A 23,660-nucleotide genomic window follows, 5' to 3' on the forward strand; every position below is an offset into this window, starting at 1 on the left:
TGAACCAGCCTCCACCGACTTTGAAAATGGCGCCAAATCCTGCCGACCCTTGCACGGGGTCTCAGTGGACTATTTCTATGCCCTTTCTACTAATCGGGGACCGTGCTTAGGGCACAGCAATACTTTACTGAGCTGTATGGGAAAAAAAAATATTTTGTAATCACAATATGCGTACATGCGCTTATAAAGGAAACGGAGTTTCGTTTGAGCCTCACTGAGGTTCAAATGATATGTAATAAATATTATATTATTATTATATTAAAGAACCATTGACCATTGCTGTTACCCACACAGCGAGGAGAATCTGGACTCAGAGTAGCCACAACAGACTGAGGAAAAAGTTATAATCCATTGCTCAGATTATAAATTTGAGCAATAAGATTTAAAGTTCAAGGTTCAAGGTCAGTTTATGGTCACATGTGTTAAGGTACAGTGAAACACGACTACCATCTTAGTATTTAGGATAGGAGTTAGGATTCGCATCTTAGTTTAGTTTGAAGTTGCAGCATGGAAACAGGCCCTTTGGCCCACAATGACCCACACACGAAGGACAATTTGCCAAAGCCAATTAACCTACAACCCTGCACGTCTTTAGAATGTAGAAGGAAACTGGAGCTCCCAGACGGAGAAAACCCACGGGGAGAACGTACAGACAGCACCCGTAATCAGGATCAAACCCGGGTGCCTGCCGCTGTAAGGACGCAATTCTACCGCTGTGCCGCCCTATCTGTGTCCTTAACATGACCAAAAGTTGCTTCTCATGAGTGACCCCTTGAGCTATGTTGGAATATAAATCTGGTGCACCCTACAAAGAAAAGATACAGACTTTTCAGACAAAACAAAAGCGCACGATATCCAGGGTATTTTTACAATGGGAATAGTTTGTAAATAGTTTAAGTTTGCACCAGTGGTTATCCTTGATTGAGTTTGAAAAGGCTACGGGCAGCACCGGTTCTGCACAAAGGACGTATGTTATTGCTGTCACCAGCTTTAGGTGTTCCATGTTAAAATGAGCATACACATCTCCCAGTCTCAGACTGATTTCAGAGTGGTGATCATTTTGCCATGCAAAATAAAGGAAAGCCCAATGATTTAACGTGGGGTTCAAAGATGAATAAAATTACACACACACACACACACACACACACACACACACGGGGAGAATGTACAAATTCCGTACAGACAGCACCTGTGGTCACGATCGAATCTGGGTGTCTTGTGCTATAAGCGCTGTAAGGCAGCAACTCTACTGCTGTGCCACCATCAAAGTACTCAGCTAAGAGCTTCCATTGACTACTTCCCTTCAGCATGTCTGACATCTTCCAGACTCAGGTGCACTGCTAATGACATAATTGTCCAAAATTAGAAGCCCGTTCCTGATTTCTCCCCATATCCTTTGATTCCGTCAGCCCTAAGAGCTATATCTAACTCTCTCTTGAATACATGAACGTACAAACTCCACACAGACAGCACCTGTAGTCAGGATTGAACCCGGGTCTCTGGCGCTGTAAGGCAGCAACTCCGCCACTGTTCACAGGAGGGAAGCCCAGAGGAACGTCTGTCAGCAGCCACCAGAACCGTTGCCTCAGGTATTCTGGCATTACAGAGTCGCATAATGTGTAAACAGCGCTGTCCCCCAACATCCCTTTATCCTTTGCGAACCTCACATGAAGTTCAAACGTAATTTGGTTTCTGCAGCCACACAAGAAAAGAACCAAGACACGCACCAACACAATTTACACAAACATCCATCACAGTGAATCTCCTCCTCACTGTGATGGAAGGCAAAGTCTTGTTTCTCCCCTGCTCTCCATTCCTCTCCCGGGTCTTGGTGTTGGAGCCCCCGGCGGGCGCTAGCAAGTCCGCGGCAAATTAAAGCCGCGCCGGGCGATGTAAGGTCCCGCTCCAGGTCACTCTCAACCCCGCAATTCGGGCGGGAGAAGTCGCCGTTGCTGGTGCCCCGCAAAGCATTCACCCACCGGGGAACCCGCGAGCTCCCGGTGTCACCATCCACCGGAGTCCGGTCGCAGCGGCACGCCACCGCAGCTCTCCATGCTCCGAAGCTGGCCAGCTCCACAGAGGTAGGTCCGCAGCCCACTCAGCTGTCATCAAAGTAAGAGCTGGCCGCTCCTCCCCATATCCTTTGATTCAGTCAGCCCTAAGAGCTATATCCAACGGCAACGTACAAAACTCCACAGACAGCACCCATAGTCAGGATTGCGGGTCTCTAGCGCTGTAAGGCAGCAACTCCGCCACTGTTCATAGGAGGAACAGTCTGTCTGCAGCCACCAGAACCGTTGCCTCAGGTATTCTGGCATTACAGAGTCGCATAATGTGTAAACAGCGCTGTCCCCCAGCATCCCTTTATCCTTTGCGAACCTCACATGAAGTTCAAACGTAATTTGGTTTCTGCAGCCATACAAGAAAAGAACCAAGACACACACCAACACAATTTACACAAACATCCATCACAGTGAATCTCCTCCTCACTGTGATGGAAGGCAAAGTCTTGTTTCTCCCCTGCTCTCCATTCCTCTCCCGGGTCTTGTTGTTGGAGCCCCCGGCGGGCGCTAGCAGGTCTGCGGCAAATTAAAGCCGCGCCGGGCGATGTAAGGCCCCGCTCCAGTTCACTCTCAACCCCGCAATTCGGGCGGGAGAAGTCGCCGTTGCCGGTGCCCCACAAAGCGGTCACCCGCCGGGGACCCGCGAGCACCCGGTCTCACCATCCACCGGAGTCGGGTCGCAGCAGCACGCCACCGCAGCTCTCCATGCTCCGAAGCTGGCCAGCTCCACAGAGGTAGGTCCCGCAGCTCCGCAGGCTCCGTGACTTGAGCCTCCAGGTCGTTCCGGTAGTAGGCCGCTCCACGGCGCTAGGCCCCAACGGCAACGGAGACCCGACAGGTAAAAGGTCGGGTCTCCTTGCAGGGCAGAGATTTAAAAGTTTCCCCCACCCCCCCCCACCCCCCACATATACACATTTAAAAACCCGCTACAAACTAAACCTTCAACAGGACAAAAAAATAAAATACTCAGACTGCAGAGGCCACTGCGACGTCGGGCGCACCGCCCACATGTCCGCGGGGTGACGCCTGTTTGGTCGTGAGTGAACCAGACTTTAGACTTTGAAGATACAGCGCGGAAACAGGCCCTTTGGCCCATCGATTTGGTGCCGACCAGCGATCACCCACACACTAGTTCTATCTCGCACACGAGGGACAATTTACACAAGCCAATTGAACTACAAGCCCGGACGTCTTTGGAGCATGGGAATAAACCGGAGCATCCGGAGAAAACCTATAGGGACCTAAGGGGGAAAACGTACAAACTATGTACATAGAAACATAGAAAATAGGTGCAGGAGTAGGCCATTCGGCCCTTCGGGTCTGCACCGCCATTCAATATGATCACGGCTGATTATCCAACTCAGTATCCCGTACCTGCCTTCTCTCCATACCCCCTGATCCCTTTAGCCTCAAGGGCCACATCTAACTCCCTCTTAAATATAGCCAATGAACTAGCCTCAACTACCTTCTGTGGCAGAGAGTTCCAGAGATTCACCACTCTCTGTGTGAAAAATGTTTTTCTCATCTGGTCTTAAAGGATTTCCCCTCAATCCTTAAGCCTTGGACAGGCCTTTGTCCTTGGACAGGCAGCACCTGTAATAAAGATCGAACCAGAGTCCCTGCCGCTGTCGGGCAGCAACTCCACCACCGCACCGCTGCGCCACTGAATCGCTGGAGTTGTGATCTAGAGGGGGTGGAGACAACTCACACAGAAATACCATTGTTTATAGATGTTCTAGCCCAGGAAATCCCCATGGATAAATCTGGAGGAGGAACTGGGGCAGACACATTGCTCTTCACTTGGGTACATGCCAGTACAATTCTGTTCCCTACAGAATTTATCCACATCTATGACTATAGCCAAAAGACCAGATGCAACAGCACTACCGATGAATGGTAACTTGCAAGAAAGCTGCAGTTTAATGGGGGGTACATTCCGAGCTCAAAGGCAGATTGGCACCATAACACCTTTTGCAAAGGCATCTTGGTTTATCAACAAACAAATTACAATCTCCGTCAATGATTAAGGTTCAATCATTAATTATCACGTTGTTTTAATTAAACAACTCGCTCGCATTATGAACATGTAGGAAACATCCTTAAATGAATGGCCCAGAAAGGTCAACAGCATCTACATTTCAGAGTAGTCACCTGGAATTTACACTTTAAAAACATTACTATTGCTTTGGAAGAATAAAATCTGTAGCAAACAAAATATTTCCGTTCTAGTTCCCAGTCACACAAGGTCTTCATGCACAAGTGGTGGTGGAAGTGTACACAATTCCCTCAGCTTTGATACGATCTAGGATTGGTTTGTAGATATCTTTGGTCACTGGTCCAAACACTCCTTTGGTAGTAATTTCACCTGTAAACAAGATTTAAACAAAATAAAAACACACATAATCAGTGCAACGGCATCAGAAGGTACTTTAGGTGTAGACGTGTGAAAACGCACGCCTCTAGATTCAGGAACCGTTTCTTCCCAGCTGTTATCAGGCAACTGAACCATTCTACCACCAACTAGAGAGCAGTCCCAGTCTGGTGAAGGGTCTCGACCTGAAACGTCACCCATTCCTTCTCTCCAGAGATGCTGCCCGTCCCGCTGAGTTACACCAGCTTTTAGTGTCTATTTTCAGTCCTGAACTACTATCTACCTCATCGTACTATCCTTGATCGGACTTTGCTGGCTTTACCTTGCACTAAACGTTATTCCTTTATCATGTATTTAAATACTATACATGGCTCGATTGTAATCATGTATTGTCTTTCCGCTGACTGGATAGGACGCAACAAAAGCTTTTTACCGTACGGAGTTTGCACGTAATCCTTGACCTGCCTGGGTTTTTCTCCGAGAGTTTTTTCGGTTTCCTCCCAAACTCCAAAGTTATACAGGTTTGTAGGCTAATTGTCTCGGTATAAATGTAAATTGTCCGTATGTGTAGGATAGTGTTATTGTGCGGGGATCGCTGGACGGCACGGACTCAGTGGGCCGAAGGGCCTGTTTCCGCTCTGTATCTCTAACTAAACTAAATTATTCTTCCATTGTGCCAGAACAGATTCTAAAAGGGAAAAATGGATGACTGAATGACGGAGTGTAATGTTAAAATTGTACAAGGCATTGGTGAGACCAAATCTAGAGTATGGTGTACAATTTTGGTCGCCCAATTATAGGAAGGATGTCAACAAAATAGAGAGAGTACAGAGGAAATTTACTAGAATGTTGCCTGGGTTTCAACAACTAAGTTACAGAGATAGGTTGAATAAGTTAGGTCTTTATTCTCTGGAGCGCAGAAGGTTAAGGGGGGACTTGATAGAGGTCTTTAAAATGATGAGAGGGATAGACAGAGTTGATGTGGACAAGCTTTTCCCTTTGAGAATAGGGAAGATTCAAACAAGAGGACATGACTTCAGAATTAAGGGACAGAAGTTTAGGGGTAACATGAGGGGAAACTTCTTTACTCAGAGAGTGGTAGCGGTATGGAATGAGCTTCCAGTGGAAGTGGTGGAGGCAGGTTCGTTGGTATCATTTAAAAATAAATTGGATAGGCATATGGATGAGAAGGGAATGGAGGGTTATGGTATGAGTGCAGGCAGGTGGGACTAAGGGAAAAAAAGTTGTGTCGGCACGGACTTGTAGGGCCGAGATGGCCTGTTTCCGTGCTGTAATTGTTATATGGTTATATGGTTATATGGAGTCGGCTCGATGGGCCGATTGGCTTAAATATGCTTCTATGACATGAATTTGTCAGTGTAAAAGTTTTATTATTAAGTTGAAGGCAGCGACATCAGCAAAAAGAAAAGAAACAAAATCCTTCTCAACTAACAAATCTGTAGAATAATCATGGTTCTAAGAACTTGTACACAAAGTTCCAGAGAAAGCTCCTGAGAAGTAGTTCAGGGACAAGTAGTTCTATGAAGTATTTGCATTAAGAGAACATCTCATATAAAAGATGATGCCACCAGCATTCCTGCATTCCTTCCGCACAGCACTTCAACAGAAATTTGGATTAGCATCATAGAGTCACAGATACAGTGTGGAAACAGGCCCTTCAGACCAACATGTCCCAGCTACGCTAGTCCCACCTGCCTGCGCTTGGTCCATATCCCTCCAAACTTGTCAAATTCTGGAATGGGATTTGAATGCACAAGGAGGTGGGAACAGGGCAAGGGGTGGTCTGGGACCGGGGGGCAGTGGTGTTGTCTTGGGGAAAGAGGGTCCATTTCTCCAGCTTCCATTTTGTTCAGACTTCCCTGGGTTCATTCTGCTGATTTTCTATAGATTCCTAAATCCCTCTCCTTTTTACTTTCGACTTCAGAGACAGTGTGGACACTGGCCCTTCAACCCCACAGAGTCCATGACGACCAGTGATCACACCTATCCTATCCTACACATTCGGGGCGATTTACAATTTACAGAAGCCAATTGACCTACAAGCCGGCAGGTCTTTGGAGAGTGGGAGGAAACTGGAGCACCGGGAGGAACCCAGGCAGGTTATAGTGAGAATGGGAAACTCTGTACAGACAGCACTTGTTGTCAGGATCGAACCCAGGTCTCTGGCGCTGGAAGGCAGCAACTCTACCGCTGCGCCACCGTGTCGCCCCTCTTGTTGTCCTCTTATTCAACGTGTCGACAGATGCAAAACAAACATTCAGAATCCCTTTCACTGCAGGGAAATATTTACAACCGTCTCACAGAAAGACATGTGTGAAGTGAAAGAACACTTACCATCCAAGACCATCTCGGCTGCAATTGCACATGGGAAGCCAACAGTTTTGGCCATTGCCGAGAAGCCGCCAACATCACCATAGACCACCAAACTGTCGTGCTTGGTTTCCAGTTGGCCCGAGGGGTGTCTAATCCCAACATCGTTCCGCAACACGACCAGGTCTCTCTCACCAGGAGCTGAAACACAATCACCATCTTATAGAAATTCTTACGGGATTGGACAGGCTAGATGCAAGAAAAATGTTCCCGCTGTTGGGGGGGGGGGGGGGGGGGTTGGGGGGGCAGAACCAGGGGTCACGGTTTTAAGAATAAGGGTTAGGCCATTTAGGACTGAGATGAGGAAAACCCTTTTCACCCAGAAAGTTATGAATCTGTGGGTTTCCCTGCCACAGAAGGCAATGGAGGCCAATTCACTGGATGTTTGCAAGAGAGTTAGATATAGCTCTTAAGGCTAACGGAATCACGAGATATGGGGAGAAAGCAGGAATGGGGTAATGATTAGGATGATAAACCATGATCATGTTGAATGCCGGTGGTGGCTCGATGGGCTGAATGGCCTACTCCTGCACCTACTTTATATGTTTCTGTAATGAAATCTCAACCCAAATCCCACCTTGCTATCTGCTTCTCGTAGAAACAAAGAACTGCAGATGCTGATTTACACCAAAGATGGGCACAAAGTGCTGGAGTAACTCAGCGGGTCAGGCAACAACTCTGGAGAAAAGGGATAGGTGACGCTTTGGGTCGGGACCCTTCTTCAAAGAAATGTCCTGACCCAAAACATCAGCCTATCCTTTTACTCCAGAGATGCTGCCTGACCCACTGAGTTACTCCAGCACTCTGTGACTGTTTTCTGCTTCTTGTTGAAAACACAGGGCTACGCTCCACCCCCTCAAATGGCCTTCACCTTTTCCATGTTGAAAATAAGCAGAGGATTATTCACAGCAGTCTGTGGTGGACAGCAGGCGGCATCTGCTAACATATTTGACGGCACTGGGCCTGTACTCGTTGGAGTTTACAAGAATGAGGGGGGGACCTCATTGAAATGTAGAAAATAGTGAAAAGCTTGGATATAGTAGATGTGGAGAGGATGTTTCGACTAGTGGGAGAGTCTAGGACTAGAGGTCATAGCCTAAGAATTAAAGGATGTTCTTTTAGGAAGGAGATGAGGAGGAATTTCTTTAGTCAATAGGGTGGTGAATCTGTGGAATTCTTTGCCACAGAAGGCTGTGGAGGCAAAGTCAGTAGATATATTTAAGGCAGAGATAGATGAGTACAGTTGTCAGAGGTTATGGGGAGAAGGCTAGAGAATGGGGTTAGGAGGAAGAGATAGATCAGCCATGATTGAATGGCAGAGTAGACTAGATGGGCCAAACGGCCTAATTCTGCTCCTATCACTTATGATCTCATGATCTTATGAACTCTGGAGAAAAAGGATATGTAACATTTTTGGTCAGCGCCTTTCTTTGAAGAGGATCCCGACCCAAAACGTCACCCATCCTTCCTCCCCAGAAATGCTGCCCGACTCGCTGAGTTACTCCAGCACTTTGTGTCTATCTTTGGCATAAACCAGCATCTGCGGTTCCTTCCTACACTCCATTTCTTATGACTGCTTGGAAATTATTTTTGATAGGAAAGCTGAGCTGAATCTATCCCAGTAGTTTACACTAATTAACCTGTTCATAAATTGATACTTGACTTAGAACAAAGCTCAATACTCACAGCGGTTTTGTAAATCCTTCATCGTTTTATTTTTAATCGAGTCGTAACATTAAAATGATTTTTTTTTTAAATTAAGTTTTACCAATGAAACAGTGACAGCTATTGCATGAGAACATGCAGAGGTTCTCTTACCGTAAGAAAGTTTGGGCTCAATGTGCTTTGCAAAAGACTCGAGAAGACTGCGTCCTTTCTCCACCGGCTCATCTTTGAACAGCCCGAGCCTTTGTCAGAACAAAGAAACGTTAGACCAGGTAATTGCACAAGGCAAGTTGGTGAAAGGAATCTTTAAAGATGGTACGGACATAAATGTTCAGTCATGCAAGGACAAGTGAGTATGGGAGAATCAGGACAGTTAACATTTCATTGATTGATTCAACATAGCGCTGGGATTATGATCAGTGTAGAGAGTGGACATAGGGGAGAAGCAGTGAAGCTCCACAGCACTGCAACTAGATAAGAACCAGAAAACCCATAGCTACCCATATTATATCACTCCACATTCACTTACTACAGCATGAAATCAAGCCCATCGGCCCAACATGTCCCATCCACACAAGTCCCACCTGCCTGCGTTTGGCTTGCATCCCTCTAAATCTGTCCTATCCATGGACCTGCTAAATGTTTCTAAATGTCATAATTTGGCAATACCCTCCTAACGCAGGTGGGTATCTGACCTATGCACCAAATGGACCTGCCTATTTCTTTCCGATGATCCATAGTTGTGCTGAACCCGCTGAGGTTTCTCCAAACAATGTCTTCTGATTGTACCTTCCTCGTGAAAATGTTACAGGGTTCCTGTTAAATCCTCCGCCCAAGGTTCTCAACATGGGGTAAAGCCTAAGGGGGTATTTTGCCCAGGGGGGGTAAATTTGTTGATTCTGGATTTGTACATATTTTTTCACATTTACTGACTGTGTTTGGTTCTGGTATACCGGTATCTGTTCATCATTAGTTGTTCATAAATAAGTGAAATAACATTGTTATGTGCTATTGAAGTTGCCAGGGGTAAACGGGACAAAAAAGGTTGGAAAACCCCTGCTTTAAACCAATGTCCTCTGCTTCACGATTCCCCTACTTTCCTTTTTTCTAAGCAAACCTAAATATGGCATGTTTGAGCCTCAAAAATGCCCCTCTCTATACAGTCAAGGTCTCAGCTTGGCTGCTCAATGGACTGCCATCAAATGCATGGTGATCCATCATAGAGGGTAGGTGCATGTAAATGAACTGTGTAGGAAAAAACAGCAGATGCAGGTTTACACCGAAGATAGACACAAAATGCTGGAGTAACTCAGCCGGACGGGCAGCATCTCTGGAGAGAAGGAATGGGTGACGTTTCGAGTCAAGAACTCTACTTCAGCATATAAACTGTATGTATCATCATGATTCATGTAGATCTTCTTGGCAGATGACCAGCAAAAACTAGTTGCTGTGTAAACAGCATCATTATCCAAGTGGGCGGCACGGTGGCGCAGCGGTAGAGCTACTGCCTCATAGCGCCAGAGACCCGGGTTCGATCCTGACTACGGGTGCTTGACTGTACGGAGTTTATACGTTCTCCCCGTGAACTGCGTGGGTTTTCTCCGAGATCTTCGGTTTCCTCCCACACTCCAAAGAGGTTGATAGGCTACTTGGCTTGATGTAAATGTAAAATTGTCCCTGGTGCGTTTAGGGTAGTGTTAATGTGCGGGGATCGCTGGTCGGCGCGGACGCGGTGGGCCGAAGGGCCTGTTTCTGTGCTGTATCTCTAAACAAAACAACTCTCAGACACAAACCATTCAAGTGGCCTTTGACAGAGAAATTATGGGACGAAAAATCCAGATCTTCTCCTCACCAATTCAACGTGTTCATTCTGTGCTCATCTCTTTCAATCTTTTCGTACACAACTTCCTCGAGACTCTGGACGCTGCTGGACGGTGGGATTCCCACCAGCGTGCACATCAGCTCCCTCTGCACAAACGCAAGTAGAATTTCAAGTCAGGGAGTAAACAAGAGTGAGAAATGTGGTGGCAGGGGCAGGGGCAGGGGCAGGGGCAGTTGGGTGGGAAGGTGTTAAGGGCCTGTCCTACTTATGGAGGACAATGGAGGAGGCCCAGGACCGAAAGGTCAGTGTGGGAATTAAAGTGTTTGTCAACTGGGAGATCACATAGAAACATAGAAAATAGGTGCTGGAGGAGGCCATTCGGCCCTTCATTGCGATCATGGCTGATCACATAGGCCAAGGCGGGCTGAGCGAAGGTGTTCTGCCAAACAATCGCCCAGTCTGCGCTTGGTCTTGCTAGATACCTGGAACAGCGGATACTTACCATACCTAACTGGCCAAACTTGCACTCCAAGGTCCAGCATCCTGTTCTGAATGGCAAATGGGCTGTGGGTGTCAGAGTATTAGGTCCCTGCTCCAAAACCAGTCATATGCTGAGAGAATGGAGCGGCTGGGCTTGTGTGGGGTTTAGAAGGATGAGAGGGTATCTTATTGAAATATAAGATTGTTAAGGGCTTGGACACGCTAGAGGCAGGAAACATGTTCCCGATGTTGGGGGAGTCAAGAACCAAGGGACACAGAATTTAAGAATAAGGGGTAAGCCATTTAGAACGGAGACGAGGAAACACTTTTTCTCACAGAGAGTGGTGAGTCTGTGGAATTCTTTGCCTCAGAGGGTGGTGGAGGCCGGTTCTCTGGATACTTTCAAGAGGGAACTAGATAGGGCTCTTAAAGATAGCGGAGTCAGGGGATATGGGGAGAAGGCAGGGATGGGGTACTGATTGGGGATGATCAGCCATGATCACATTGAATGGCGGTGCTGGCTCGAAGGGCCGAGTGGCCTACTCCTGCACCTATTGTCCATTATTACATAGCAAGGTTGAATGGTCCAAACGTCAATTTGTCAAGCAACACTCTATGCTTTTCCAAGAAGGTAAGATACCTACCCAGCTAATCGGAGGAGCGTCAGGAGAGAGGAGGGGACATGGATCAGGGTTGATGAGTCCGATCTTGTGAAAGCCTTTCACTGTATTTGCATATCCCTGGAAAAAACGAGCACAAGGCAATGTCTATTAGCGTTGCCATTAAATAAAGAGCCATTTGACAGATTAAACGTTATTTGGGATCAGTTGGGCTTAAGATGATTAACTTTAGTTTAGTGTAGAGAAACGGCATGGAAACAGGCCCTTCGGCCCACCGAGTCTGCACCAATCAGCCGTTCACACTAGTTCTATGTTATCCCACTCTTAGTTCACGTTTCAGATCAATGATTTTGAAAAAAGTATCAACTTGAATATTTTGTTTTGCACTGTCTTCACAGATGCTGCCATACCTGCTGGTTGTTTCCAACAGTAGACACAACATGCTGGAATAACTCAGCGGGACGGGCAGCATCTCTGGGGAGAAGGAATGGGTGACGTTTCAGGCCGAGACCCTTCATCAGACTTGGACCGCTCTCCAGTTGGTGGAAGGATGGTTCAGTTGCCTGATAACAGCTGGGAAGAAACTGTCCCCGAATCTGCTTTCACACTTCTATCCCTTTTTATACCTAAAGAATGTTCTGGGAGAACTCTGGAGAACTCTGAGTATCTCTGGAGAGAAGGAATGGGTGATGTTTTTGCAGGTCGAGACCCTTCTTCAGACAGCTTCGACCTGAAACATCACCCATTTCTCTCCAGAGACGTTGCCTGTCACCGCTGAGTTACTCCAGATGTCTATCTACGGTTTTTAGATTTCGGCGAAATGGCTTATTGGTTGCTGATGGAGGATTAATGAAACAATCTGTTCACTAAAAAGATGTCAATTGTTTAAATCTTTCTTTTACAAGCGTTAAACCCAATTCCCCGAATCCTCTGTGATCATAACGCTCGGGATTATTCCAAATAAGGACATGAAACAGGAAAAAACAGATGCTGGGGTTGGATAATAAGGCATGCACACATCTGTAACCTGTTCAGTAAGACAGCCACACTATCTCAACAAAAAAGCATTCATACCAGCAGAGTGCAGCTGCTTAGTATTTCTGTGAAATATGAAGGATTAAAGTGAATTTTCAAATTAATTCTCAGCATTGGTAAATTCATAATGCCACCAATGACTGTGGAGGCCAAGTCAGTGGATATTTTTAAGGCAGCGATAGATGAATTCTTGATCAGTACGGGTGTCAGGCGTTATGGGGAGAAGGCAGGAGAATGGGGAGAGACAGATCAATCATGATTGAATGGCGGAGTAGGCTAGATGGGCCAAATGGCCACATTCTGCTCCAATCACATGAGCTTATGAATTGGTTTTTCCTGAGAAATAACAGAAGGTGAATAATAACTTGCATTAGTAGAGCGTGGAATATTGAACAGTACAGCACAGTAAAAGGCCCTTCGGCCCACAATGCCTATGTTGAACATGATACCGGTATAAACTACTCTCTTCTGCCTGCACGTGATCCATTACCCTCCATTCCCTGCATATCTAAAGGTAACACCACCATCATATCTACCTCCACCACCAACACCCATGATGGTGCATCCAGACACAACATCACCCTCTGTCCTAAAAATACTTGCCCAGCACATCTCCTTTAAACTTTATCCCATCTCACCTTAACCTTGAGCTTTCTAGTCTAGGACATCTCCACCCTGGTGAACAAGGTTCTGACTATGCCTACTCTCTAAGCCTCTCATCACTTGATATACATCTGTCAGGTCCCCACTCAACCTCCAGCATCCGAGAGAAAACAATCCAAGTCTGTGCAAGGTAGACAAACATGCTGGAGAAACTCAGCGGGTGAGGCAGCATCTATGGAGCGAAGGAAATAGGCAACGTTTTGGGTCAAGACCATTCTTCAGACTGATGTGAGGGTGGAGACTGGATAGACTTGGTTTATACTCTCTAGAATTTAGGAGATTGAGAGGGGATCTTATAGAAACTTACTAAATTCTTAAGGGGTTGGACAGGCTAGATGCAGGAAGATTGCTCCCGATGTTGGGGAAGTCCAGGACAAGGGGTCACAGCTTAAGGATAAGGGGGAAATCCTTTAAAACCGAGATGAGAAGAATTTTTTTCACACAGAGAGTGGTGAATCTCTGGAACTCTCTGCCGCAGAGGGTAGTCGAGGCCAGTTCATTGGCTATATTTAAGAGGGAGTTAGATGTGGCCCTTGTGGCTAAGGGGATCAGAGGGTATGGAGAGAAGGCATGTACGGGATACTGAGTTGGATGATCAGCCATGATCATATTGAATGGCGGTGCAGGCTCGAAGGGCCGAATGGCCTACTCCTGCACCTAATTTCTATGTTTCTATGGAGGGGGCGGGAAGAAGAAAGAAAGAGGTGGAGCCCGTGGGTTGACGGAGAGCTGAGAAGGGGAGGAGAAAGCAGGGACTACCTGAAATTGGAGGTCAATGTGCATACTGCTGGGGTGCAAACTGCACAAGCGAAATATGAGGTGCTGCTCTTCCAATTTACAGTGGTCTTCACTGTGGCCATGGAGGAGGCCCAGGACAGAAAGGCCGGATTTGGAATGGGAGGGGGAGTTGAAGCGCTGAGCCACCGGGAGATCAGGTTGGTTATTGCGAACCAAGCAGATGTGTTGGGCGAAGCGATCGCCAAGCCTGCGCTTGGTCTGACCAATGTAGAGCAGCTGACATCTAGCGCAGCGGATGCAATAGATGAGGTTGGAGGAGGTGCAGGTGAACCTCTGCCGCACCTGGAACGACTGCTTGGGTCCTTGGATGGAGTCAAGGGGGGAGGTAAAGCGACAAGTGTAGCATTTCCTGCGGTTGCAAGGGAAAGTGCCCGGGGAGGGGGTGGTTTGGGTGGGAAGTTGACCAGGGAGTTACGGAGGGAGCGGTCTCTGCGGAAAGCGGACAGGGGAGGAGATGGGAAGATGTGGCAAGTGGTGGGATCACGTTGGAATGTCGGAGGATTCGGTGACGAATGTCGGTGGCGAAAATGTCGGAGGATTATTTGTTGTATGTGAACTGAGCCAAGTCTGTGCAACATCTCTTTGTAGCTAATACTCTCTAACTCAGGCTGCATTTGAGGAAACCATATACCTCCCCGGGGCCACCCCTTCCACCGCTGATCCTCACGGCCTACCTGGCGGTCCGCTGACCGGGGCCACCAACGCTGAAGGGTCTCGACCCGTAACGTCAGCCTTCTCCCCAGAGATGCTGCCTGTCCCGCTGAGTTACTCCAGCATTTTGTGTCTATCTCGGCGTACGCTGCTATTTGCATACATTGTGTATGCAAGCAAAGAATCTCACTGTACTTAGTCACATGTAAAGTATTCCTATTCATATTCTTAAATTAAGCCCCTGTTGTCTCCTCCATCGCACTTCTTTCTGGTGGATCAGAATTGCCATTTCAATGCTTGCAGTTGTTCGCAGTTTCCCTGCTTACCCTGTATCTCAATGAACCTCGCAACAGAGTGCTGGCTGACTCGATACCGAATGGCTTGCCGTATTTGATGCTGTCTCTGTTCGGTATGCCCTCCAAATTAAATCCTGGGAAGAAACTCATCGGCCGAGCGTGGTCAAGTACTGCCCCTCCGGCTGCGATGTCCACAACCTGGGGAAGAAACACATCCAATGCACTGCATTTAACAAGAGCCAGAGGGGTAAGCGCACACAGACATTACAAGAGCACACAACCATCCACTGAGTATCCACATGTAGTCTAGTTCAGTTTAGAGATACAGCATGGAAACAGGCACCTAGTCCGCGGTGACCAGTTAGATTTAGCTCTTTGGGCTAATGGAATCAAGGGATATGGGGAGAAAACAGGAATGAGGTACTGATTTTGGATGATCAGCCATGATCATATTGAATGGCAGTGCTGGCTCAAAGGGCCGAATGGCCTACTCCTGCACCTATTTTCTATGGTTCTATATCAACTCCACACATTCCTAAAGTTGGAGCTAAATAAATTCCTTGGCCACCATGTATTCCTAAACCTAGTGAGCTTATCGCCTGTTCGAAATATCTATAGACACAATGAGAAACACATACATGATCAATCTCATGTTAAATGGTGCAACAACCCAAGCATTGAATGGTACAACAAGGCTACCTGACCCCAGTAGGACATCAAGATCCAATAGAGAAGGAATGGGTGACATTTCGGGTCGAGACCCTTCTTTGGACTGAAGAAGAGTCTTGACCCGAGATGTCACCCATTCCTTCTTTCCAGTGATGCTGCCTATCCCGCTGAATTACTCCAGCATCTTGTGTCTATCTGCGGTTTAAACCAGCATCTGCAATTCCTTCCTACACAAGAGTCAAGAGACATGGATAGGAAACATTTAGAGGGATATGGACATAATGCAGGCTGATGGGATTACCATAGATGGGGCATCCTGATCCTTCTTGGACAAGTTCTTCCGAAAGGAATGTTTTCATGCTGTACAACTCTATGAGAGCGTTACACATGTTCATAGAAACAGAATTAGGCCATTCGGCCCATTGTGTCTACTCCGCCATTCAATCATGGTTGATCCATCTTTCCCTCATAACCCCATTCTCCTGTCTTACCCCCCACCCCTACCCCCGCCCATAACCCACAACACCCTTATGCCCGTGCCCCACTTAGGAATCCTGAACGGAAACCTCTGGAGACTTTGCGCCCCACCCAAGGTTTCCGAGCGGTTCCCGGAGGTTTTTGTCAGTCTCCCTAATGGTCGAAAGTGGTTCAAAACCGGCCGCGACCAGGTTGCCGTTTTAAACATCGGTAATTATTTAGTCGAAGCCGGTTGCGATGCTAGTTGAAGGTGGTTGCAGGTGGTTGCAGGTGGTTGCCGGAGGTTGCAGGTAGTGGAAGGTAAGACCTCCCACTACCTGCAACCTCCGGCAACCATCTTCAACTAGCATCGCAACTGTTTTCGACTAAAGAAATTACCAATTTTTAAAAACGACAACCTATTTTTAATCGCGGCCGGTTTTGAATTTTTTGAAATAATCGCCGGAACATAGAAGAAGCGGTAACCACTTTCGACCATTAGGGAGACTGACAAAAACCTCCGGGAACCGCATGGAAACCTTGGGTGGGGCGCAAAGTCTCCAAAGGTTTCCGTTCAGGTTTCCTAACTGGGACAGGGGCATTACTAATCAAGAACCTATCAATCCCCGCTTTATGGAGGGTGGTGGGTCTGTGGAATTCATTGCCACAGACGGCTGTGGAGGCCAAGTCATTGGGTATTTTTAAGGTGGAGATTGATAGAGTCTTGATTTGTAAGGGTGTCAAAGGTTACAGGGATAAGGCAGGAGAATGGGGTTGAGAGGGAAAAATAGATCAGCCACGATCGAATGGTGGAGAAGACTCGATGGGCCGAATGGCCTAATTCTGCTCCAACGTCTTATGTATAAATCGAGGAAAATGTAGCTACTTGTAAACTTCAGAGGACAATTTGTGGATAAGTACAATTGTTTATAAACTTTAGGGTGTCAATTGGTGGGTGTTTGCAGCTACTTATATTAGCAATGTTACAAAATTTTGAGATTTAAAAAATCAAGTCTGCAATTTATCCCATCAGATAAAGCATAACAATGTTTAATTTGACATCTAATTCACTTTCATATCTCAAGTAATAAAAAAGTTATGGCCATTTTCATAATCGGAAATTAGCATCTTGTTCCCTATTGATTTTCTATGGACATAACAAAAAAAGCTGTGATCATGGACAGTCAAAAGCCCATAACCTTCTTAAAAATTAAGAGAACTGAATGAAATTTTCAGTTATCATAGATTGAAGCATTCTGAAACAAATATAAAATAATCTTACTTGGATGACCTGAAATTAAAGCATATAATTAGTTAGTTACCCAATAGTAGCTAATTTCAAACTTCAATTACTAGATCTAAACATCTATCCATTTCTTAATAAATGATTAACATTTTTAAATAGCCTAAGTGTCCAAATAATATTCACAAATAATTCACGATAAAACATGATTTTAAAATCTCATTTACATCAATTTATAGGCCAAATGGAAGGAATTTAGTGTTCAATTGCTGTAAATTAAAGTAAATTTAAATCGGCTTTCTAGTGGGTTCCTGTGAACGCGCTGGTTTAGAACGTTCACATTGCGCTGGATTTGTGCCCTCAAATGCTCAGAAAAATACTGCGGGATATAAAGAGCCCAAAATGAGCTACTCGCTATAGTAAACTTTATATACAGGGTTCTTAAGAAGCCCCTTTTAATGTAAAAATAAGGTACATACCTTTAATTGTTTGCTTTATAAAACCCTGGGGCTGCGAGAGGTCGCGGGTTTAGAGAGTGATTTTTAAACTACTATAGTTATTTTACAAGGCCATAAAAACTAATAATACCTTTTGCGACGGGGTCTTTCAGCGATTTTCCGTTAATGATTTACTAGGCTGAACATTTTCGATTGCAACAGCCTAGTAAAAATTGCGTTTTAAACCCGCCCCCTCTAAACAGCGCCAAAATCACGTACACGGGGTGGGGCAGATTCTCATCGAAGATTCAGGTAGGTTTGTAACATACCTACTTATATCAGCATCCAAACTCCCGAGGTTACATGCAACTGATCTAAGTCCATGCATTGTGATTCAGGAAGTATGAAGAGAGAGTTTCAGTTCTTTGACTTATTAATAAGTTCCCGCCTGGTAGCAGTCACAATTATTTTTCAGTCAGTTCTGAATGAAGCTGTATTACGCAAGTATTGTTCCACAAAGAAAACTTTAAGGAAGTACTCAGTAAAACTTTAATAGTTTACCTCTCCGTTCATTAAGAAAATGGCCGGGCGGATGATGTTTAACAAAGCTCCTGATGGGCTCCAGCTGAACTTGTATCCAAGAGGGTTGTCTGAACATTCAGGAGCTGGGAGCCCTCCACAGAAAGACTGATACGATTCTACCTGAGGGAAAAGAAGTCTTACAGTCATACAGTCTAACTTGCCCACATCGACCAACATATCCCATCTACACTAGTCCCACCCGCCCACATCAGGCCCATGTCCATCTAAACACATCCTACCCTTGTACCGACGAGAGACACAAAAAGCTGGAGTAACTCAGTGGCGTGAGGCAGCATCTCCGGAGAGAAGGAATGGGCGAGGTTTGGGGCCGAGACACTTCTTATTGTACCTGTCTAAATGTTTCTTAAACTTTACGACAAGTACCTGCCTCAACTATCGTTCCTCCGGCAGCTGGTTCATTAAAGAAATATTCAACGTGCAAAAGGCGTATTGGAAAGTCTCCCAACGCACAGAACGGATAACTTTAATGAACAGTTTTCTTCGAAAATGTTCAATTCACTGGAATTGGTATTTGAACGTTGGGAATGGAAGGGGTTTAGAATGTGTGGTAGAGGAGAGAGACCTAGAGGTGTAGGGACAAAGTTCCATGAAGGTGGCAACACAAGGAGACAGATTGAGGAAGAAGGGAGATGGTATGCTTGAGCTCACCGGTCAGGGTATTAAGTATTGGAGTTTGACACCGTGAAGCCCGTGGTCTCCGATAAGAAGAGGCCGACTCGGGAGCTCCATGCTGCGGATGTGTTCCAATGCATCCCGACGCCAGAGTTTCGATCATCCCGACGCATGGGCTTCAGACATCGGACCGTCGGCAACGGAGGGTTCAACAGCTCCGACCACGGGTGAACAAACGAGGAAAATCTTTGAACTTTATTACCTTCCATCACAGTGAGGGGTGTGGATTCCTGTTGGATGTTTAGGCTAGATTTTATTTTATGTGGCTGTGTGTCTTGGTGCTTTGTACTTAGTCTGGCTGTATGGCAACTCAAATATCACTGTACCATAATTGGCAGGTGTGACAATAAATTTGGACGAACTTGAACTTGGGGGTGTCAAGTTATAGTTGTACAAGATGTTGATAAGGCCACATTACCTCAGTACCATGTACAGTTCTGGTCACCCTGCTCTTGGAAAGGGTGGAAAAAAAAGATTTGTGGATGGAACTGTGCCGCCCAGATCTGAAGCATTTGAGTTATAAGGAGAAAGTGGATAAGGCTATATTTAAGAGGAAGTTAGATGTGGCCCTTATGGCTAAGGGGATCAGGGGGTATGGAGAGAAGGCAGGTACGGGATACGGAGTTGGATGATCAGCCATGATCATATTGAATGGCGATGCAGGCTCGAAGGGCCGAATGGCCTACTCCTGCACCTAATTTCTATGTTTCTCTGTTTCTATGTCGGTCTTTTCTCTCTGTGTAGGAAGGAACTGCAGATGCTAGTTTACAAAATGCTGGGGTAACTCAGTGGGACAGGCAGCATATCTGGAGAGAAGGAATGGGTGACGTTTCATGGTCGTGACAGTCTGAAGAAGGGTCTTGACCTGAAACGTCACCAACTCCTTCTCTCCAGAGATGCTGCCTGTCCCGCTGAGTTACTCCAGCATTTTGCATTTCTCTTTTCTCTCTGTAGTGTAGAGGGCGGGGGGAGGGGGGGGATGACCTTATGGGGATATATAAAATGATGGGGGGCACAAATAAGGTGAACAGCCCCAGTCTCTATCCCTGGGTAGACAAGCCTAAAACTAGAGGGCATAGGTTGAAGGTGAGAGTGGAAAGATCTACAATGTACCCGAGGGGCAAGTGAAGTGGTGAAGTGGTTAAACAGGGTACAATCACCACATTTAAAATGCACTTGGACAGACACGTGGATGGGAAATATTTGGAGGGGCACGGAGCAAAGACAAGGGGGACTAGCTCGGTTGGGCGTCTTGGTCGGCATGGGGCAAAGAGCCTGTTCTTGTGCTGTAAAGCCCTCTGACTGGTAACTCGATTCACTGGTCTAAATGTAAAAGAGGGTGAAGAGTTATTGCGGAGATCGACAGCTTGATACAATGGCACTCACTGTTGAACCTTGTTCCTTCGCTTCATCGATACGGTTCATGGCCAGCATGTGGTCTAACCCCGGATCCAGACCGACCTCGTTTAAAATTGTAATGCCTGCGTCCAGCGCACTAAAGAGGAAACGCACAACAAAATGGCAGTAAGGGAATGTGTCAATATCAAACCACCAACACTTCTTCCCGACCACTACAAAATACAGAGAGGGCTCATCAAAATTCATCAGTGGACAATGCCAGGCCATTTATGCACCATTCAAGGATTAATATAAGCATCTTGAAAGTGGCGTCACGGGTAAATAGGGAGGTCAAGAAGGCTATTGGCACACTGGCCTTCATCAGTCAGAGAATGCAGCATAGAAGCTGGAGGTAACGTGTCAGTTACACAAGACATTGGTCAGTATTTAGAGTATTGTCATCAGATTTGGTCACCATGGATATGGTGCATCTACCATGATTATAGGAAAGATGGTGGGAAGCTGGAAAGGGTGCAGAGAAGAGTCAGGAGGATGTTGCCAGGACTCGAGAGCCTGAGCTGCAGGGAGAGGTTGAGCAGGTCAGGGGTTTATTCCTTGGAGGGCAGGAGGATTACGGATGATCATTTAGTGTACAAGCTCATGAGAGGAATAGATCGGGTAACTGCACATATGCCTAGAGTAGAGCAATCAAGAACCAAAGGATAGTGAGAGGGTGGATATAGGCTTAAGGTGAGGGGTGAAAGATTTAATAGAAGGCTGAGGTGTAACTTTTACTCAAAGGGTGGTAGGTGTATGGAATGAGCTGCCAGAGGAGGTAGTTGCGGCAAGTACTATCGCAACGTTTAAGAAACATTTAGACAGATACATGGATAGGACAGGTTAAAAGGGATATGGGCCAAACGCAGGCAGGTGAGACTAGTGTAGATAGGACATGTTGGTCAGAGTGGGCAAGTGGGCTGAAGGGCCTGGTTCCACATTGTAAGACAGAGGCAGTAAACAGGCCCTTTGGTCCAACATGTCCACACCGCCTACACGTCCCATCTACACCAGCCCCACCTGCCCGCGTTTGGCCCACATCCCTCCAAACCTATCCTATCCATGAACCTGTCTAAATGTTTCTTAAATGTATCGATAGTCCCTGCCTCAACTACCTCCTCCAGCAGCTCATTCCATACACCCCCCCCATCCTTTGTGTAAAAGTTACCCCTCAGGTTCTTATTAAATCTCCCCCCCCCCCCCACTCACTTTAAACCCATGCCCTCTGGTTCTTGATATATTGTTAAAAAGGCCTCACCTCAAAAGCTATCAGTGTTAAATTATTTATTCTGCCCTTCCCTTGTAATCCTCCAATTAAATAAAAATTGCTTCCTCTAGATTGTGCGGTGGATAACGATTAATTCTGAATCTCATCACCACTTCCTGGCATGGAACGCTTGGGAATTTACAAAGACGAAAATAGCCCACTATGTGAATTTTCAGGAAAGCAGTTAACTAAAAATTCAATGGCAGAGACCATCAAAGGAATAAACAGAGCGTTTGACTGCACTGGATTTGAGTATAGGAGCAGGGAGGTTCTACTGCAGTTGTACAGGGTCTTGGTGAGACCACACCTGGAGTATTGCGTACAGTTTTGGTCTCCTAATCTGAGGAAAGACATTCTTGCCATAGAGGGAGTACAGAGAAGGTTCACGAGACTGATTCCTGGGATGTCAGGACTTTCATATGAAGAAAGACTGGATAGACTCGCCTTGTACTCGCTAGAATTTAGAAGATTGAGGGGGGATCTTATAGAAACTTACAACATTCTTAAGGGGTTGGACAGGCTAGATGCAGGAAGATTGTTCCCGATGTTGGGGAAGTCCAGGACAAGGGATCATAGTTTAAGGATAAGGGGGAAATCTTTTAGGACCGAGATGAGGAAATCTTTTTTCACACAGAGAGTGGTGAATCTCTGGAATTCTCTGCCGCAGAAGGTAGTTCAGTTCATTGGCTATATTTAATAGGGAGTTAGATGTGGCCCTTGTGGCTAAAGGGATCAGGGGGTATGGAGAGAAGGCAGGAACAGGATACTGAGTTCGATGATCAGCCATGATCATATTGAATGGCGTTGCAGGCTCGAAGGGCCGAATGGCCTACTCATGCACCTAATTTCTATGTTTCTATGTACTCGCTGGAGTTTAGAAGGATGAGGGGGAAGGGGTGGGGGATCTCATTGAAACATACAGAATAGTGAAAGGCCTGAATAGCGTGGATGTGGAGAGGATGTTTCCACTAGTGGGAGAGTCTAGGACCAGAGGCAATAGCCTCAGAATAAAAGGATAAACCTTTAGAAACCTATAGGTTCCGTATAAACTTCAAACTACTGCTCCATGTCTACAAAGCCCTCAATGGGCTTGCCCCCACCTACATAAAAAGTCTTCTCACCCACCACTCCACCTCCAGGCCCCTCAGATCGGCCGACTTGTGGTTGCTGAATATCCCACGGTCTAGGCATAAGCTCAGGGGCGACCGTGCCTTTGCGGTTGCAGCCCCTAGACTGTGGAACAGCATCCCCCTCCCCATCAGAACTGCCCCCTCCATCGACTCTTTTAATTCAAGACTAAAAACTGATCTATACTCCCAAGCCTTTCCTGACGTCCTCTGAGTGAGGCCTACATGTATATATGTATGTAGTCTGTTTTGTTTGTGCTATTCTTATAACACATGTAAAGCACTTTGAACAACAAGAGTTGTTTTTTAAATGTGCTATATAAATAAATGTGACGACTTGACTTTAGAAAGGGGATGAAGAGGAATTTCTTTCATCAGAGAGTGGTGAATTAGTGGAATTTATTGCCACAGAAAGCTGTGGAGGTCAAACCAATGTTTATTTTTTTGAGGTAGAGATTGATAGGGGTTATGGGGAGAAGGCAGGGGAATGGGGTAGGGAGGGGAAGATAGGTCAGCCATGATTGAATGGTGGAGTAGACTTGATGGGTTGAATGGCTTAATTCTGCACCTACCTCTTATGCACCTGGTAAATTCCACAAGGAATAATAATCAGCTCTCCCTGAGCTCTCCCTGCAAAACCTACCTCTGGTGCATTTCCGTCATCTCGGGAGACTGGTAGCTTGCAGTCACCATGTTTACTTTCTGTTTGATGCATTCCTCCATCACCGTGGGATGAAAATTACCAGGCAGCAAACTAAATAGGGATTAATAATAAACAAAGATCTGAATAATACGTTAGACCAAATACATTGATAGCACTGGCTTAAGACCTTAGACCGACTGAGCAATGTGTTATGTATGTTTCGCTTGGATGGCTTACCAACCCAGTGGCATGCACGTTGAATTCTCCAATATTAGGTAACTTCTACAAACTCC

At 46.1% G+C, this 23,660-nt stretch overlaps 1 protein-coding gene across 3 annotated transcripts in view; it reads right to left on the bottom strand.

Moving 5' to 3' along the window:
* Positions 1-3,953: 3,953 nt before the first annotated feature.
* The window catches only part of aass (aminoadipate-semialdehyde synthase), a 60,396-nt gene continuing 40,689 nt past the window's right edge, over positions 3,954-23,660 (bottom strand). For all 3 annotated transcript variants that reach the window (XM_055650229.1, XM_055650227.1, XM_055650228.1), the window contains exons 16-24: positions 23,368-23,478; positions 20,322-20,430; positions 18,222-18,362; positions 14,886-15,053; positions 11,437-11,532; positions 10,343-10,458; positions 8,644-8,732; positions 6,790-6,966; positions 3,954-4,428 (exon numbers count right to left, since the gene is read on the bottom strand). In XM_055650229.1, the coding sequence (XP_055506204.1) occupies positions 4,313-4,428; positions 6,790-6,966; positions 8,644-8,732; positions 10,343-10,458; positions 11,437-11,532; positions 14,886-15,053; positions 18,222-18,362; positions 20,322-20,430; positions 23,368-23,478 (1,123 nt within the window). In that variant the 3' untranslated portion in view covers positions 3,954-4,312. The remainder of the gene's footprint in view (positions 4,429-6,789; positions 6,967-8,643; positions 8,733-10,342; positions 10,459-11,436; positions 11,533-14,885; positions 15,054-18,221; positions 18,363-20,321; positions 20,431-23,367; positions 23,479-23,660) is intronic.

This window comes from Leucoraja erinacea, chromosome 19 (assembly GCF_028641065.1).
Source record: "Leucoraja erinacea ecotype New England chromosome 19, Leri_hhj_1, whole genome shotgun sequence".
NCBI classification, from domain to species: Eukaryota; Metazoa; Chordata; class Chondrichthyes; order Rajiformes; family Rajidae; genus Leucoraja; species Leucoraja erinaceus.